Raw genomic sequence first — 16,327 nt, forward strand, 5'->3', positions numbered from 1 at the left:
CCATTATATATGCTCTGACTGGTCAGACTAGATTTACTGAGATTTCTGGGCACTATATTTTAGGAAGGATGCCAGTAACCTGAAGAGTGTCCAGAGGCTGATGCCCAGGATGGCATAGTGCTTTGGCTTAGTTGAGGAAATGATGGTATTTAGTCTGTAGAAGAAAAATTTTAGAGGGGAAATAATAGCTGTCTATAAGTGTGTTGGAAAAACTGTTCTATGGAAAAGAGATTTGTTCTTCCTAGGCCTAAGGGTCAGAGCTTTGGGGCATTAGGTAGTGATTACTGAAAAGGCAGAATTAAACTTGATGTAAAGAAAAGCTTCCACCCAATCAGTGTTTTCTGAAAGTAGGCGGATTTAGGATGTAATAGGGTTCCACTCGTTACTGGAGAGCTTGTGTGGAAAAGTTAAATTAGTCTAACTCAGTCTTTGCCTCCTCTGGTTCCTAGGCTGTGACCAACATCAACACCCTCCTGGATAAAGCTGATCGAGTATATCACCAGCTAATGGGACACAGGCCACAGCTAGAAAATCTACTTTGCAAAGTGAATGAGGCAGCGCCTGAAAAGCCCCAGGTAATGCCCAGCTAAGTTAGGGACGTTATAGGGAGGGAACGTGAGAGAGTTGACTCATATTAAGAGCCTCAGATGTGGACATTCCTTTGGGGGAGAATGCTACTAACCTCCTTTTCTGGGTTCTAGGATGATTCAAGTAGTGCTGGGGGGATCAGCTCCACGTCAGCCAGTGTAAATCGCTATATCCTCCAGTTGGCTCAAGAATACTGCGGAGACTGTAAGAATTCTTTTGACGAACTCTCCAAGATCATACAGGTATAAAAACTTTTGGGGGACTTGGTAACATTGATGATATTTAACTATTCCAGGAGTCTTTACTCATGAACCCAAATATTAGACCAAACCAGCTAAAAGGATTAATTCCTGGGTACTTGCTGTCCTGGAAGATGACCTTTATCCCTGAGTTTCTGGGATGGGGAAGAGTGGCAGGACATGTGTTTGGAGGCAAAGGGCTGAAGTTATATCCTGAATGGTGAGTTTTCAGGGGGCTTCAGGGACTTTCAAGGCTGATCCTGACCTGTCCCCAATAGCTCTCGCCTCCTTGGGCATCTATTGTTTTATATTAAAAGTGAGAGAGAGAAGGGAGCCACATGCAGGCAAGGTTCCTTCCAGCTCTAGTTGATCATGCTTAGAAATCAAGTGCAACAGGGGTCCCAGAGATGTTTGAGTCCAGAGCTCTTGGCGTGTCAGTGCCCACTTGAAGCTGGATGACGGAGCAGCTGTGTAGTTCATGCATAATAATAGTATTTGAGTGGAGTCTTGTAGAGTTTACTTACTGTGCAGACATTCACAAGGAGGGGCATCGAGTGAGACTAGCAGCCCATACACTACACCTTTGACGTATCTGCTTTTGTCCTGGCACCTAATGTTTTCTATTTGCAAAATGGATTGGTGCCGGCAAAACCGATCATTTAGAAAACGTGAATGAATTTTAAATGATCCAGATCAACAGAGAGGGAGCATAGACTACTGGATAAAGAGATGGGCTGGGATCCCGCACTGCCTGGATTCAAGTCCTGCCATTGATCTACATTGTTTGTGTCTTGTGTCATGCAGTCTTTCCTCCTTTCCCACTTTGGTGTGAGCATTCCTGGGTTCCATCCCATAGAACTTGGCTGGTTCCCAACATGGACAAGGGCCAGATGTTTTATGGGGAGGGGAGGGGCCTCTAGCCAAGCATGTCCTATTGGTTTTCCACCTCTGATGCCACGGGCAGCACGGTGCCAGTTAGTGAGGCCAGCTGGGAAGCCTCTAGTATCAAAGACTCGGGGAATAAGAAATTCCAGAAAAGGGAAGTGCTGCTGCACAGGAGGGGCTGGGCTTGGGGCAGACAGCTTGTCGCTCAAAATGCTGGCCTCCTGTGCCCCCCTCCCTCACCGTGGGGCTTTTTCTAACTGCTGCTGTTTGCCCTGCACACCCTGACCGGGCCTTGAGATAGCCTAGGACAATCCTACCCAGCTACAGGAGAAGGCTCACCAAGGAGGCAGAATTAAGAGACCACTCCCAGCATCAGTATGGAATTATAATAAATAGCATCCCACCACTGGAGAGAGACTGGAAAGAGATGGAGAATTTTTTGAAAAGTTAGCTAATCCCTTCAAGGAAAAAAGTTTATTTACAACCTTTCTCAGGAACTGGTTACTGGGGGGGGGGAGAGGGGAGTTACGCCTAGAGTAGAGAGAGCCCGTCACACTAAGGATGTCTCATCTCCCCTCCCCCCAAAACTAGACAGTTTTTTGAACTATCACAAACAGCAGCCAAGTTTTTGTAGCATCTTACAGTGCTCCAAGCCAAGGACTGAAGCCTGTGAAAGAGGAGGCCTGCCTGGAGAAAGGTTTCTCAGTTTAGATTTTGAACTTCTTTCCTCTCTCCCTTCTTCCCTTCTTTTCTTCCCTCCTTCCCGCTTTCCTTCCTTCCTTCTCTCTTGCCCTCCCCTCCCCAATATTGCTTTATGAATCACGTGGAGAGAGAAAAATCACAGCAAAAGAGATTAAAAAACCAGAAAAAAGAAATGAACATAGCATATGCTGATTTACATTCCAGCCTCCTTGTTCTTTTTCTGGTTGTAGGTTGCATTTTCTGTCCAAAGTCTATTGGGGTTGTCTCTCATGGTTGATCATCGCACATTCTTGCTGTTCCTGTGTACAATGTATTCCAGGTTCTGTTTGTTTTGCTCAGCATCAATTCATGCTAATCTTTCCAGGCCTTTCTAAAATCAGCTTGTTCACCATTTTTTATAGAACAATAATATTCTATTACCTTCACATACCATAACTTATTCAGCCATTCCCCAGTTGATGGGCATCTGTTCCCATTTTCCAATTCTTTGTCATCATGAAAAGAGCGGCTACAAACTTTTTTGAACATGAGGGTCCTTTTTTCCCTTCTTTATGATTTCCTTGGGAAGCAGACCCAGGATTGTCATTACTAAGTCAAAGGATATGCACATGCCCTTTGGGCATAGTTCCAGATTTCTCTCCAGAATTGGCTGGATGTATTCACAATTCCATCAACAATGCAGCAGTGTCCCAGTTTTCCCACATTCTCTCCAACATGTCATTATCTTTTCCTGTCATCTCAGCCAATCTGCGAGGGCTGAGGCGGTATTGAGGTGACCTTTCAGCTCAGATCTTGTTTCTTTTCTCTGCTGTTACAGTGATTGACTTCTCTGTTCTTTCCTTTTCTCTTGGCTCCAGAAAGTCTTTGCTTCTCGGAAGGAGCTCCTAGAATATGATTGAAGAGGGAGGGGCTAAACCTCCCGAACGGTGAGCCCGTTTACTGCCAGCCAGTCAGTTGTGTCCTAGGGGACCCTTCCTCCAAAATGTATGGGGTGGTCATGAGACTGATCAATTGGAGAGTTTCATAACCAGGCATTTCCCTCCCGGGCCTTATCGGGTTTGAATAATTGCCGGGGGCCCATGGGAGGAAGTCCCCAAAGCTATGTGCCCTCCTACCAGGAACCACTTGTTTTCTCTTGTGTTGTTTTTGGTGAGAGCCAGTGGTTTGAGGGTATGAAGTTTTAATGAGAGTGCCATTTGGGTCTGGAGTTAAAATTTGCATTGCATATAGTCCCTGCTGCCATGGAGCTCATAGATTAGAAAATTGTATGTCCTCTTGTGGGAGGAAGGCTGTAGGAAAATGTAAGACAAAAGCACTTTCTGAGCTTGGGACAAAGGAAGGGGACACCAGGAATCGGGAAAGGCTCTGTGGAGAAATGGCCTTTAAGTTAAATTGACGGGAGATAGATTTATGATGGAGATTAACATGTGGATCAAGTACTTGGGAAAGAATAGTTAATTGCCCTTTGGGGTTTGCCAGCTTTGAGCAGACGTTTGGCAGACCTAGGTATTCCCGGTGTCTAGTCTAGTGCCTTGGGCCTAGTAGGCAGGATGACCCAGGGTGTTCAGGAAGACTAGTACCTCTGTCAGGTGGCTCAGCCACCATTGGTGTCCGCCCATTACCCATCTCTCACCTGTAGTATGCCCCCGGCCACACTCTGGCAAGAGCATCTCAGGAGAAGGGCTAGATCAGGTTGAGGGTAACTGACAGGTCTCAAATCTGTTAATGAGTTAGAGGGGTGTTTGTCCTAAGCATGTGAAAAGTTTCCTAGTTTAACGGGCAGATGAAAATAGTTCCTTCTACTGACCACGAAGGAGGCAGAAGCAGGTGTGATGGAGCACTTAGAATTTGGTCAGACATAAAGACGCTAAGGTCATTCCCTACATCTTGGGCCATCCTCTTACTTTTGTCCTGCCACTGACCCTCCACAACGTGGGAAGAGAGAGTGAGGCTGTTGACTTTGTGCAACTCTGCTTACTTAAATCCAATGTGTTGCTGCAAGTCAAGGTATCACTCATGAGGTCATTGGCCCTCTTGAAAAGGAAGGGCAAACAACATCCAGTGGCTAGTTGATCATTTGTTGGGTGGAATTATTGGGATGATTCTCGAGGAGAGATTTGAAGAGGAAATACTGGAAAATACTTTCAAGATGTGCATCAAAAAGGTAGAGGCAAGGTGAAGGGAGGACATGTGTGTATTATGAAAAGTACGACCACTTTGCCTGGTGTAACTGGGGGGCAGTGTCCCGGAAAGGTGCCAGGATGGGTTCTTTCTTTGCGCATCTTGTTGCTTCAGTTACCAAAGTTTGGGGAGGCCTCCAGCTCTTCTCTCAGGTGGGAGACTAAAACCTCTCTAGTTAGGGAAGTTAAGCTCAGGGTACCTGGGCTGCCCCTAATCATAGCCAGTAGTAAGTCTAATACTTGTTTCTTGCTTTTGTTAGGGATAATCCAGAAGCAACTCAGCAGATGAATGACCTGATCATTGGCAAGGTCTCAGCAGCTCTGAAAGGCCATTGGGCCAATCCTGATTTGGTGAGGAAACTAGCCTCTCTTCATTGTTCCTCTGTCATTGCAGGTGCCATCTTGCCTGCTTTGAAGCTCTATTCTTCTTCCCCCCATCTTCCCATGGTTTTATCATGGTTTTTGAGGAGGAAAAGGAGCCCTTTTGCTCCAGCTAATTTCCACACTTGGGATTCCCATGCTTAGGCCAGCTTTAAGGTACTGGTCAGTGACCCAGCTGCATGCTGGCCAGAGGGCGTGCAGGTGTTTGCTCCACCTCTCTGATGTTGCTCTTGGTATCTCTTCTGTGGGAGAAAACATCAAGTAAAGAACGAATGTGGATTTGGGACAGGATACTTAAATTCAAACCTGACAGTGACATTTCTCCACTTGCATAATGTATGTAGGCTAGCTCCTTACCTTTCTCTGCCAGGGCTGTGAAGAGGAGAGCCCCTTGTAAGTAAGTGGTCTTACCTGTTATAACTCAATTATTCCTCTGGGATAACCCACCCCAACCCAGCCACAGAGGTTTTGAGTTAGTAGAATTAAACCACCCACCGGCCCTTGAGATACCTGCAGCCGTATCTCAGTGACACCTGTCAGACATGAAAGGTCACCGGCAGACTCCTGGCCCTTCTGGACCTCTCTCTCCCCTTGAACTTGCAGGCCAGCAGCCTTCAATATGAAATGCTTTTATTGACTGACTCCATCTCAAAGGAGGACAGCTGCTGGGAACTTCGCTTACGCTGTGGTGAGTTTAGAAAGTTGGGGGTTGGGAACAGGCACTTTAGGAGCAGGGTTTGCAGGGCAGAGATTCTGGAGAAACTAGGATTTGGGACATTCCCAGGGCAGTGGGAGTGACTAGACCTCTTCCTCCTCCATGCCAGCTCTCAGTCTTTTCCTCATGGCCGTAAACATCAAAACACCTGTCGTCGTGGAGAACATCACCCTCATGTGCCTCCGGATCCTGCAGAAGCTGATCAAGCCTCCTGCTCCAACCAGCAAGAAAAACAAGGTAATTTGCTGACTCTTGGTGAATGCCTAGCCCACCCAAACAAGCCAAGAGGCCAAACACCGCTCCTGGTCCTGGACCAGACCTGTGACTTCTTGCTCTCTTGCTGAGTCCCCCGTAGGGGAAGAGAAGGTTTCAGCTTTAGCCCCAGGATGGGCTGAGCTCCAGAGCCTCCGTGAGCCTCCTGCACAAACTTTCACCTTAGGTTGTTTGCCTTTGGGGGCTTTCCGAGACCCAGACTTGACCAACTAGAGCTCATCTGGGGGAATTCTTTGAAGTTCATTAGAAAGTTTAGGGGCAGCTTGGTGGTGCAGTGGATGGAGTCAGCCCTAGAGTGGAGAGGACCTGAGTTCAAATCTGTCCCTAGACACACAACACTTACTAGCAGCATCACCCTGAGCAAGTCACTTAACCTCAATTGCTCTGCCAAAAAATAAAAATATCAAAAAGGTTCAGAAGCTTTCTGTAACTGCGACACCCTCAGATTAGCTATGGTGCAGATCAATGGAGCATCTGTAAGAAATGCCTTACAAAGCCTCCTTAGAGGATCGTGTCATTAAATCTGGAGAGACCCGGACCTCCCAGGGCTTGGGGCCGTCTATTTAGGAGGGGACTAGGGTAGTTCTGGGTATTCTCAGGGCCACTGTACACAAGATGGGCATTAGGATTCTGAGAGTTGGAAGGGAGAGGCTTAAAACCATTACAGGACTGGCAAGTTGGGTACTTTGCTTATAGAATCTCAGAGGGCTTAGAAAATACCTCCCAGGCCAAAAACATGCTCTTGAGAAGTATGGAGCAGGGCAGGCAGAAAGCTTCTGCCTGCCCTGCCTCAGCACTGCCAGGTTCACTTCTGCCTGCCCTGCCCCCCAGGCTCTGCTGACCTCCAGTTGTGTATTTTGAGCTGCCTCTCACTGGAGAGGGCAACACCATCTTCCCAAATGGGCCCCCTTCTCTTCTGTGCCCCTGCCTCAGCACCGCCTGGCTAGACTTGTAGCGGCCTGCTCCATCCTAGTCTGATAAACTCCAGTGATTCCCTGTTGCCTCCAGCAACAAATATATGGCATTAAGAACCCTTTCTGCTTGCCCTCTTCTAACCTTTACCGTCTTGATGCTTTTTTTCCCTCCGGGTACTCCTTGGTGGGGAGAAAGGGAAGGAATAAGCATTGACAGTGTCTCCTATATACCAGGCACTGGTATATATACTAAGTGCTTTACAGGTACCATCTCGTTTAATCCTCACGACAACCTTGGGGAGGTGGATGCTCTTAACAGCCCCATATTACAGTTTGAGAAAACTGAGGCAGACAGAGGTGCCACAGCCAGTAAGTGCCTGAGGCTAGATTTGACTTGGGGCAGGCCCAGCTATCTGTCCACTGTGCTACCGCCTTGACACTGGCCTTTTTGCCACCTAGCGATGTTTTCCTTACCCCCTACTTAGAATGCTTTTCCTCCTCTGCCAGAATCTCATCTTGTGCAAGAAATCCTTCTCACTCTCAGTGCTAATTAGTACCTTTCCTCTGAGAATACTCAGTAAGGTAGCAAGGTGGTGCCATGGGAAGAGCACTGGGTTGATACTCGGGAAGACTCCCTTGCCTGCCTCAGTTTCTTCTTTTGTAAAATGAGTGTTACTGTAGCACCTATCTCCCAGGATTATTGTGAAATAATAATTGTAAAGTATTCCACAGATCTTAAAGCACTGTTAAAATGCTGGCTACTATTCCTGTCTTTATTTTGTATAATATGTAATTGTTTGCGTGTTTTCTCCCCATTAACCTGGGAGCTCCTTAGCATAGTACCTGGCACATGGTAGATGCTTAATAAATGCTTGTTGACAACTCACTAACTGACTTTGCTTGAAGACCTCCTGAGAGGAGTCTAATTCTCTAGTAGAGTTTGTTTAAATGACATGAAGGCTTGGACACTCTCTTCCAGACAAAGTTAAGGTCTAGAAATAAAGAGAAGGAGTAGGTGGGTCAGAATTAAGGGTAGCCATCTTAGGCCTTTGTAGGTAACATCTCTAAGCTTCAGGAGACTTAAGAAACAATGCTAGGGGTAATAGTTCACTCCCTGTGTGGATCCAATATCAAGTCGAAGACTTGTGCTGTGAGGAAATATGTATTCAGAGTCAGAAAAGTAGGGGACAGTGAGCTTCAAGAAGAAAAGTAAAATTTCCTAAAATGTAAAATCAAAGGGAAGTTTATGATCAATACTGGAAAGTGCTACAGCAATGCCTGAGTTCCACAGTTTCCTCTTAAGAACCAGTTGCAGTTATTCTAGTAAGTGTAAACAGCCTCTTAGAATACACAGTGGTGAGTCAGGAACCCTCAATTAATTTTGGAGCTGTTGCTGCTAAATAGGATCCTCAGGAGAATTGGCCAACCCAAGTATGGCTGCTTGGGCCCTTCTTGCTTTGGCGTTTCAGGTTTGTTGGAAAGCTCTCGTCTTATCTCCCTTTCCCCTAGGACGTTCCTGTTGAAGCTCTCACCACAGTTAAGCCATACTGCAATGAGATTCATGCCCAGGCTCAGCTGTGGCTCAAGCGAGACCCAAAAGCATCCTATGAGGCCTGGAAGAAATGCCTTCCCACTAGAGGTGCGCCTTTCTCTTTATGAAGTTTGGTAGTGGGAGGGAGAAAAAAATTCTTGGAAATTGGGGGGAGGGCAATTGAACTAGAATAAATCGAAATTGAATTAGAAGAAATAGAATTAATTGAATTGAAAAATTAGAAGAGAAACAGAAAGACACAGAAAGAAAGGGATACAAATAGAGCGGTTTTATTCCTTCCATGTAAATTTAATATAATTTTTTAAAAATGCTTTTTTATTTTCAAAATACATACATGGATAATTTTCAGCATTCACCCTTACAAAATCTTGTGCTTCCCTTCCTTCTCCCATCCCCTTCTCTAGACGGCAAGCGATTTAATATACAACATATGATTTTGAAAAACAAACTATGTAATAGAGTCACAATTTCTTATCCAGTCTCTTTTTTGTATATTGAATTATTGGTATTTTATTGATAAATTCATATTAAAAATACTAAGATTTTAAAAAGGAAAAAAAAAACTGGCAACTATGACAAACCCAAATGATGGCAATTTATATTTGTATGATGATTTAATATTTAGAATGCATTTAACCATTCAGTCAGCAAATACTTATTAAGTACTTATTATGTGCCTGGTACTGTATTCTGTGCTAGGGGCACAAAGAAAGGTTAAAAACAGTGCCTACCTTCAAGGAACTCACAGTCTAATGAGGAAGATTTCACCTACAAAACTGATAGGCCCAGAGTTGGCGTATTTCCACCTTTTTTATTTAAACTGCTTTGTTTTTCTTATTCTTTCTTCCACATTCTAGGTATGGATTCCAATGGGAAATCCTCCACTAGGTTAGAGCTCCGGCAACTCTACTTGACAGAGAAGTATGTGTGGAGGTGGAAACAGTACATGAGCCGTCGGGGAAAGAGGACCTCCCCCTTAGATCTTAAGTTGGGTCACAACAATTGGCTTCGACAGGTGAGGGAAGCGTCTTTCCTGAGATGATACCACTTAACCAGAACCCTCATAATGATGCCCAGAGGAACCAAGTCCTTCTTAGACTTTTTAGATATTCTCTGCTCCTCCTGTGTGTTGTCGGTCTGTGCCTTTCAGATCAGGATCCAGTAGGACTAAGTGTTGTTAACTAGATGGTGGTCAGCCCAGGCAGAACAGAAGCTCTCTTTCCTTCATCTCTCTCCCACTTACCAATGTTGACATTCCTCTTTTTTTCCTCTATCCTTCCTCCAACCTTTTGTCTTTCTACCCCCTACCTCCTTTTCCACTCCCTTGCCTCTCTTCTCTGTCTTCCCTTTATTCTCACATTTTTTTTCTTCCTCTTGCTCCTTTCTCTCTAATCTCCTGTTTTCCCTTCTGCATGCCTCTCTTTTCTCTTCCTTTCCCAGTTCCTCCATAGTAGTTCTTTTTTATTTCAAAGTAGTATACAGTGAATACATTAGAACTAACTAGCCCACACTGTGAGGTGAGTTCCATTCAGTGAAGATTTCAGCAGAAACCTAATTGTTTCTTCTAAAACAAAGATGCCCAGAAGAGGTTTTTATGGAAATTGCCTTTAAAATGATCTATATTAAAATTTGGGTATCTTAATGTATTGGCTTGCATACTAACAAAGATCTTAGTGACAGGTATCCAACTGTGAACAGTTCTTTCCTTTTCTTAAGTCTCCTTTCCTTTTTGCTTAGAATATTGAGACTCCTACATGAATTTCAAATTCACCCTTCCCCAAGAAGCCTTCTCAAAGGATTTCTCCTTGGAATGGAGCAAAGCAGGGGATAGTGAAACACCTTGGAGTCCAGCATAAGGAGAACTACATCCAAATCCAGTTAATGATGTTCTGCCTGTCTTGTGCTTTTTCAGGTGCTGTTCACTCCAGCAACCCAAGCAGCCCGTCAGGCAGCCTGTACCATCGTGGAAGCTTTGGCAACCATTCCCAGTCGTAAACAACAGGTCCTTGACCTCCTCACCAGGTACCATGGAAGGTTGGGCAGGGGCTCTGAGAACCTATGCTTTTCTAGCTTTCCATCCTCTTTGCCTTGGAGGGCATCAGAGCTTCTCTGGAATTCCTGTAGAGGCTCAGGTGGGAAGAGGTACATGTCTTGTGTTTCTGGTGTTGCTGGGTTTGTATGTCCTTTAGAACATTAGTGCAAATAGTCTATTGCACTTGGCTGTTAGCTGCTTATTCTCCATTTTTGCCTGGATGTTTGGGCTGGTTTCAGTTACTCAGTTAGAATTTCTTTGTGTCCTTGTACTAGTTACCTGGATGAATTGAGTATTGCTGGAGAGTGTGCAGCTGAATACTTGGCACTCTACCAGAAGCTAATCAAACCAGCTCACTGGAAGGTCTACCTGGCTGCTCGGGGAGTCCTGCCCTATGTTGGCAACCTCATCACCAAGGTATTTTACCTCTCCTTTAATTCTTCTCACTTTCAGAGGAGTTATTCTGCCTCTTTGGGACTCAGTTTCTTCATCTATAAAATTCAAGGGGTTAGGTAAAATAATATTAAGATCTCTTCCAGATCTATTGAGCTATGACACTGACATTCCCTAGGTATCCCACAAGGCTCAGGAGATGACATTTCTCTTAGAGGAGAAGGTACATAGTTTTCTGCATTAAGACTTCTTCTGACCATTTAGAGTTCTTGTATTCCTGGCTTTGTTGGTCTTGTTGGGAAAGGGGTGGGGATGGGGTTCTGGTCTTCCTATCCTTGAAGCAGACTTCTGAGGCTCACACGTGGCTGTGAGATAAGTGTGATGAAACTTTGTGCTCTGTGCAGGGAAAGGCCCTCTCACTAAAGTGATGAGCATTTCAATGCTTGTCACCCAGGCCTTCGTTACTAGGGGCTTCAGATGTGCTTCAGCTCTCTTGAGCTGGACTTTGTGTTTTGTTCTGAGCTTTGTCTTTTCTCTCAGAAAAAGTGGGAGAATCTCAGGGCCTTACATCACCAGTTAGCTTCTTGATAGAGCATTGGCTTCAAAGGTCCATTAACAGTCACTGGGTTCTGGAAGGGACCTTGTAGGGTTAGTGAGATGAAGGTTAGCCGTCTTGAATCAGTAAAAGCTGAGTTAGAGGTTTTGATGTAAGTAGATCTCAGGGAAGGGGGGTGATGGTGATGTTTGTCATGATGTTACAGTGACCATTCCATTGTCCTTTCTAGGAAATAGCCCGTTTGCTGGCCCTGGAGGAAGCTACCCTGAGCACTGACTTACAGCAGGGATATGCTCTCAAGAGCCTCACAGGTATACCTAACTGCCCAGCTCTTCTAATGGGGCAGGCTGTTCTATTGAAATAGAAACATGTATTTGGAACCATAGTACCTTAGTCTCCAAGTTCTGATGTTGGCCTCCTGTTCCTTACCTTATCCTCTGCAACAAGACCAGGTTTAAGATCTCTGATAATGACTTTGAAATGTTGAGTTTGTTTGTCTGCCAGGGTCCCCACAGGTTCTCTCATGTCCCCACAGGTCTCCTTTCCTCCTTTGTTGAAGTGGAGTCCATTAAGCGGCACTTCAAAAGCCGCCTGGTGGGCACTGTGTTAAATGGTTACCTGTGTCTGCGTAAGCTGGTAGTGCAGAGGACCAAACTGATTGACGAGACCCAGGATATGCTGCTGGAGATGCTGGAGGACATGACCACAGGTAGAGCTACCCCGAGGCCTGGAGATTCAGCCCCCTACCCCCTGTGTTGGCTCATTTGTTGGTATGGGCAGACTTAGCTCACAACGAAAGTGGGACTTTGTATGTCTAGAGCACTCTGTGAAGTTAGCCCAGAAAAGGACGTCAAGTGTGTTAGACATGATGGTGCTCGTAGCCTAGTTGGGGGGTGGGGGGGGGGGGGGGGGGAAGAATTCCTTTTTGAAGACACTACCAGCTCTTGAAGTTGTAAACTTTTAAGCCTAGGATTAGATTTTTCTCACATTCCATCAGTCAGCTTGGGGTGCTTAAGTTGAGCTGGTTTAAGACCTTATCAGATGGATCCTTCTGTTTGAAGCCCATAATTCCAAAGTCTTGTCTTCGTGTGACCTTGGCACTGTAAAATATAGTCTGATAATCTTTTGCCCGTGATGTGGGTAACAAGTTAGACCACTTCTTGGATCAGTCCCTTTTGATTTGATGACTTGGAATGTTGCAGGAAGACTTTGAGGGAAGCTCCTTCCAAACTGACTAGTCCTTTTGATTCTGGCAGGCACAGAATCAGAAACAAAGGCCTTCATGGCAGTGTGCATTGAAACAGCCAAGCGTTACAATCTGGATGACTACCGGACGCCCGTCTTCATCTTTGAGAGGCTCTGCAGTATCATTTATCCTGTAAGTGAGAGGGGGCTCATTGGAGACTTGCAGGGCATGGCATGTTGGCAGCAGGGGAGAAAAGGTTGCAAGCAAGGAGGGTGAGGGGCACCTTATGGCTTTCCAAGAATCTCCAGTTAGCTATCAACTAGGATCTAATGACATAAAATGACAATAAATCCATTCTTTTCCTATTTTAATGTGAACAAATTTGCTTCTAATGTGAAACTTCATAGTTTTCTGTCGTGTCCCCTCCCCCCCCCCAAAAAAAAGTATTAATTACAGATGTTAGTCAATTTTTAAAGGCCCTGATCTGCTAGTATTACACTACCCATAGGTTCTGAAAGCAGTACTGTCTATATGAAGGAGTCTCCATGTTTCTTCTTTTTCTTTTTCACTCTTGTGTTTGCATTTTCCCCAGCCTTAGATTCGTTAGTTCAGTGCACACTTCCCAGAAAAAGTCCTGTGCCAGGCTTTAGGGATTAAAAAACAAACAAACAAAAACAGGGGAAAAAAAAAAACCAACATAGAATTTAGAAAATCATATAGGTATTGGAGTTTACTAACAATTGAGGGGCTTCAGAAGGGCCATATGGAGCAGCCATTGTGTGCAGAGGCTGAAGGAGCCAGGGCCTTCACTGGAGCTGGAGTTGAGGGAAAAACTCTCCAGATATGGTGGGGAACCTGTGCAGAGGCACAAGGCGGGGGAAATAAAGTTACACTGTGGGCAGTGGCAGGCAGCTGAGTTTGGCTAAGCACGGAGTGTGAAAAGGAGAGGGTTCTTATGTACTTATACCCTTGAAAGGTTGCAATAAAACAGCTTGTATTTGACCCTACAGTGATGGGGAATTCTTGAAGCTGCTTAAGCAAGGGAATGGCATGGTCAGAATAATCCTTTAAGAACATCTGTTTGGCAGCTATGGGGAGGACTAAAGAAGGGAGAGACTAGATACAGAGAGAATAATTAGGAAGCTTTTGTAATATTTTAGGTGAAAGGTGATGAATACTTGAATCAGGGTGCTTGTGTGAATGGAGCAGAGGGCATTGGTAGGAGAGAGATGGTGGAGGTAGGATTGACACAACGTGGCAACTAATTAGTTATTGGGGAATAGTGAGAGGTAAAAGGGGGAGGGAGAATGACATCAAGGATGTGGACTGAGGCTACTGAAAGAATGGTGGTCACCATAATTGAATTAGGGTAATTAACTGAAAAGATTAAGATTTAGAGAAAATTTAATGAGATCTGTTAAGGGCTTGTGTTGAGATCAAAGTATATAGGGCATTTAGGGGGAGATTTTTAATGGACATTTGGAAATGTGGAACTTTCAAGTCAGATGAGAACTGGCTATGTAAATTTGGGAGTCATCTCCAGAGAGATGGTAGTTGAATTAAAGGAATTTAATGAGATCATGAAGAAAGAAAGTGTAGAAAGTTAAGAGAAAAGAGCCTAGCCCCTCTCAGGGGATGAGATGAGAGATGATCCACAGCAGGAAGATGGAGAGAGAGTCCAGAGAGAAATGTCAGGGGGAGGAAGGGTGTCAGATGCTGCAATCAGGAAGAGGAAGATCTGAGAGAAAGCCATTGGATTTAGCAGTAAAGACACTATTGGTGACCTATAAGAGAACTGTTTTTGTTGAGTGGTGGCCTTGGAAGCCAGACTACCAGAGACAGAAATGAATGAGAAGTGGAAGAAAGAAAGATGTCTAGACAGTTTATTATAAGTTCAGCTGTGAGATGGGGTGATATAGCATGAAGAGGTGGCAGGAGATGGGGAAAATAGAGGAAGGAACAGAGGTCTCATTGTAAGCCCAAGGTCTTCCTTTTGGTCAAAAACCTTATTTTAGCATCTGCAGTAGTTCTCTGAAGGAAGGGGTCAGGTGTGTTCTCCTAGGCATAGGAAGGATTTTAACATTTAACATAGATCAGCCTTCTGAAATTTAGGGGCTTCTGGCCTGGAAGGTTGTTAGACCGTGCATAAAGAATGTGGGGAATTCTCTGGGAATCTGCTCCAGCTTTCTGTCATAGCCTCATTCATATCATTTAGGTATCTTGGATCTCCTCTGCTTTTGACTCTAATTGACCCTTTCACCTGAGGTGTAGATCTACAGCTATTAAAGCCTCATTAGTCATTTCTTTACAAATACTTAATGGCAGTTCTCTTTATCCCACCTCTAAGAGTTTATTTCTCCAAACCTGTTCTAGCCCTTGACCAGTTCAGTGAGGGAGTTGCTTGTGCTAGACACTCCCTCTTCCCTCCCTCTCCTCTTCTCCCCCCTCCTTCCCCCCGTCCCGACCATCCAGACACCAGGACAGTTTGCTAGAACGCTTATATATGACAACTTCTAGCCTTTCCTGAGTCCATTATTATCTTTGTCTTAGGAAGAGAATGAAGTAACTGAATTCTTTGTGACTCTGGAGAAGGATCCCCAGCAGGAAGATTTCTTGCAGGGTCGCATGCCTGGTAATCCTTACAGCAGCAATGAGCCAGGCATTGGGCCTCTCATGAGAGACATCAAGAACAAGATCTGCCAGGACTGTGACCTAGTGGCCCTCCTGGAAGATGATAGTGGGATGGAGGTAAGTGTACTTGAGTCTTGGCAGGGCTACCACTTATGGCCATTGTAGTCATCTAAGTGCTTTATATTGGTAATTCCCAACCTAAACTCTGTTGTCAAATGGCAAAGTATTTCAGACTTCACCTGTGGACCAGGCACAGCAAATTGGTTTGGGAGAGAGAAGAGGCAGTTTTAGAATTTATGGCTTTTAAAAAGTAAGGGAAAGGTTCACATACAAAGAGAAATTTTTTTCCAGACTAGTGATTGGGAAATAGTTCTTTGAGTGTTCTTCCCAATCTCTATGGAAGTGTACCTAGTTATGGATTTGGTGTCTCTGATGGCCTGACTGTAATCACATTGCTTAAAAGGAGAATGGTGGAAGGGCTGGTGAGGAAATCCTTATCCCACTTATGCTTATCTCTAAGTTAATTGAGGATCAGAAGTGTGAAAACATTGTGCCCTTAGCAGATACAACTATTTGCTTTCCTGTTCAGGTCTCATCTCTAGTGTGATGAATCTTATCTATTTGTGCCTTCCTTGGAAATCATTAGGACTAACAGGCATCTTTACTTTTCTTTCAGCTCCTGGTGAACAATAAAATTATCAGCTTGGATCTTCCTGTAGCAGAGGTTTATAAGAAGGTCTGGTGCCCCACAAATGAGGTGTGTTCTTGCTTTATTACTCAGCACTGTGCTGCTAGGGACCTGTGTGATCAAAGGAGCTTGCATCAGCACTTAACAGAGCTCCACTTCTCCAGCTGGCGTGGGTGAGATGGAAACCAGTCATCTTGTCCTACTTTTGAGGAAATTAGCTGCAGACTAGTAGAGGTATAAGAGCTTCAGGAGATTAGAGCACTTTATTGGAGACGTGAGGGACAAGCCTTCTTGAGCGTGGCAGCCGTGAGGATTTGGAAGGCTGGCCTGCACTGGCTGTGACAGTGAGCCCTGTGACCGTGCCCACTTTGCTGCCTCCCTCCTCTTCAGATTGAAACCTTTTGCAGAAGTT

At 44.9% G+C, this 16,327-nt stretch overlaps 1 protein-coding gene across 1 annotated transcript in view; it reads left to right on the forward strand.

Moving 5' to 3' along the window:
- Positions 1-16,327, forward strand: part of UBR4 (ubiquitin protein ligase E3 component n-recognin 4) — a 142,734-nt gene that overhangs the window by 93,451 nt on the left and 32,956 nt on the right. The window contains exons 78-93 of the mRNA XM_031961544.1: positions 450-575; positions 702-830; positions 3,272-3,311; positions 4,054-4,113; positions 4,830-4,945; positions 5,579-5,663; positions 5,800-5,927; positions 8,387-8,516; positions 9,287-9,444; positions 10,342-10,451; positions 10,737-10,878; positions 11,640-11,721; positions 11,946-12,119; positions 12,667-12,788; positions 15,147-15,344; positions 15,904-15,984. Of these exons, the coding sequence (XP_031817404.1) occupies positions 450-575; positions 702-830; positions 3,272-3,311; positions 4,054-4,113; positions 4,830-4,945; positions 5,579-5,663; positions 5,800-5,927; positions 8,387-8,516; positions 9,287-9,444; positions 10,342-10,451; positions 10,737-10,878; positions 11,640-11,721; positions 11,946-12,119; positions 12,667-12,788; positions 15,147-15,344; positions 15,904-15,984 (1,881 nt within the window). The remainder of the gene's footprint in view (positions 1-449; positions 576-701; positions 831-3,271; positions 3,312-4,053; positions 4,114-4,829; positions 4,946-5,578; positions 5,664-5,799; positions 5,928-8,386; positions 8,517-9,286; positions 9,445-10,341; positions 10,452-10,736; positions 10,879-11,639; positions 11,722-11,945; positions 12,120-12,666; positions 12,789-15,146; positions 15,345-15,903; positions 15,985-16,327) is intronic.

This window comes from Sarcophilus harrisii, chromosome 3 (assembly GCF_902635505.1).
Source record: "Sarcophilus harrisii chromosome 3, mSarHar1.11, whole genome shotgun sequence".
Taxonomy (NCBI): Eukaryota; Metazoa; Chordata; class Mammalia; order Dasyuromorphia; family Dasyuridae; genus Sarcophilus; species Sarcophilus harrisii.